We start from the raw sequence: 1,258 nt of genomic DNA on the forward strand, positions 1-1,258 counted from the left end.
CTTACCACTGGCGGGGAATATAACCTTAAGAAATAATGGACATTCAGGTGAGTGGGTCATTTGCATTTGATGCGATGCGGTGCGATGTGATGACATTTCATATCTCTTTATGACATTTTATTTATTTTTCTTTTGTTGTTGTTGTTGTTTTTGATTGGTTCGTTGGATGCAGTGGAATTCGAAATACCACCAACGGTGAATGGTGTCCGACCCTTTGTCAGCGGTGGTGTTCTGAAAAGTAAATACGAAGCTGTTGCTGTGCATTTCCATTGGGGCAGCAGAAATTCAAAGGGTTCCGAACATATGATAGACAATCGGCGCTTTGATGTTGAGATGCATATCGTTCATAAAAATGTCATTTATGCGACAGTGGCAGAGGCCTCCAAACATGTGGATGGTTTGACGGTGTTGGCTGTTATGTTCAAAGCGACGAGGGTAAGAGATTCTTTAAAAATATTTGTAAATGATTTTTTTATAATTTTATTTTATCCCTAGGACGTTGATCGCATTTATCCCGGCTTGAATATGTTATTCAGTAGTTTACCCAATTTGGTTTATATGAATTCCCATTCCACCCTACCCGAAGATCATCTCACATTGGGTCACTTTTTGGGTGATTTAAACACGAAGACATTTTTCACATATACTGGTTCATTGACCACACCCGATTGTGCTGAAGCTGTAACATGGCACGTGTTCCCCGAACCTTTACCAATTGCCTATGAACATATTGAGAAATTTTGGCAAATTCGTGATGCCCATGGCCACCGAATGAACAACAATTTCCGACCACTGCAAGAAAATAATGGCCGTGTGATACTCTATCGTAGCGGAAGTTATTAATTCAAAAGTATTTAGTTGTTGATATTTACTACGATAAAATACTGTGTATTTTATGTGAAATTATTTTAAAATATTTATTATGATACTCATTTTATTCATTGTATAGATAACCAGGTTACATTAATTTTCATTTTGTAAATAATTTTCAAAAATAAATAATTTTTTATATAATAAAAATTAATAAAAGTAATACAATTAAGAACTTTTTACTTTGAAGAGAATCTAGAATGATTACAGTCGATACCGGGCTATACGTAGCCACTACAAAATGCCTGCCAATATAATTCAAACCTATAAATCCTCAAGTTAACCAAGTTATTTTCTTCTCCTTAACCAAGTTATTTTCTTCTCCTCCAAAAGAGAAGTTTGATGTCCTCACAATGATGTATGGCCTTTTGCCAGTCGGTCCACAAGT

General features: G+C 35.6%; 1 protein-coding gene across 1 annotated transcript; it reads left to right on the top strand.

The window, feature by feature from the left end:
• Positions 1–172: 172 nt before the first annotated feature.
• Positions 173–843, top strand: LOC133332279 (putative carbonic anhydrase 5; the record flags this gene model as incomplete). The annotated part of the gene is made up of 2 exons (XM_061540681.1): positions 173–435; positions 496–843. Coding segments are annotated over 2 exons (611 nt in total), but the record flags the coding sequence as incomplete, so codon positions are not given.
• Positions 844–1,258: the final 415 nt, after the last annotated feature.

The sequence above is a fragment of the Musca vetustissima genome, unplaced genomic scaffold (assembly GCF_032173495.1).
Source record: "Musca vetustissima isolate MV318-11 ecotype Yass unplaced genomic scaffold, APGP_CSIRO_Mvet_v1 utg27769, whole genome shotgun sequence".
Classification (NCBI taxonomy): domain Eukaryota; kingdom Metazoa; phylum Arthropoda; class Insecta; order Diptera; family Muscidae; genus Musca; species Musca vetustissima.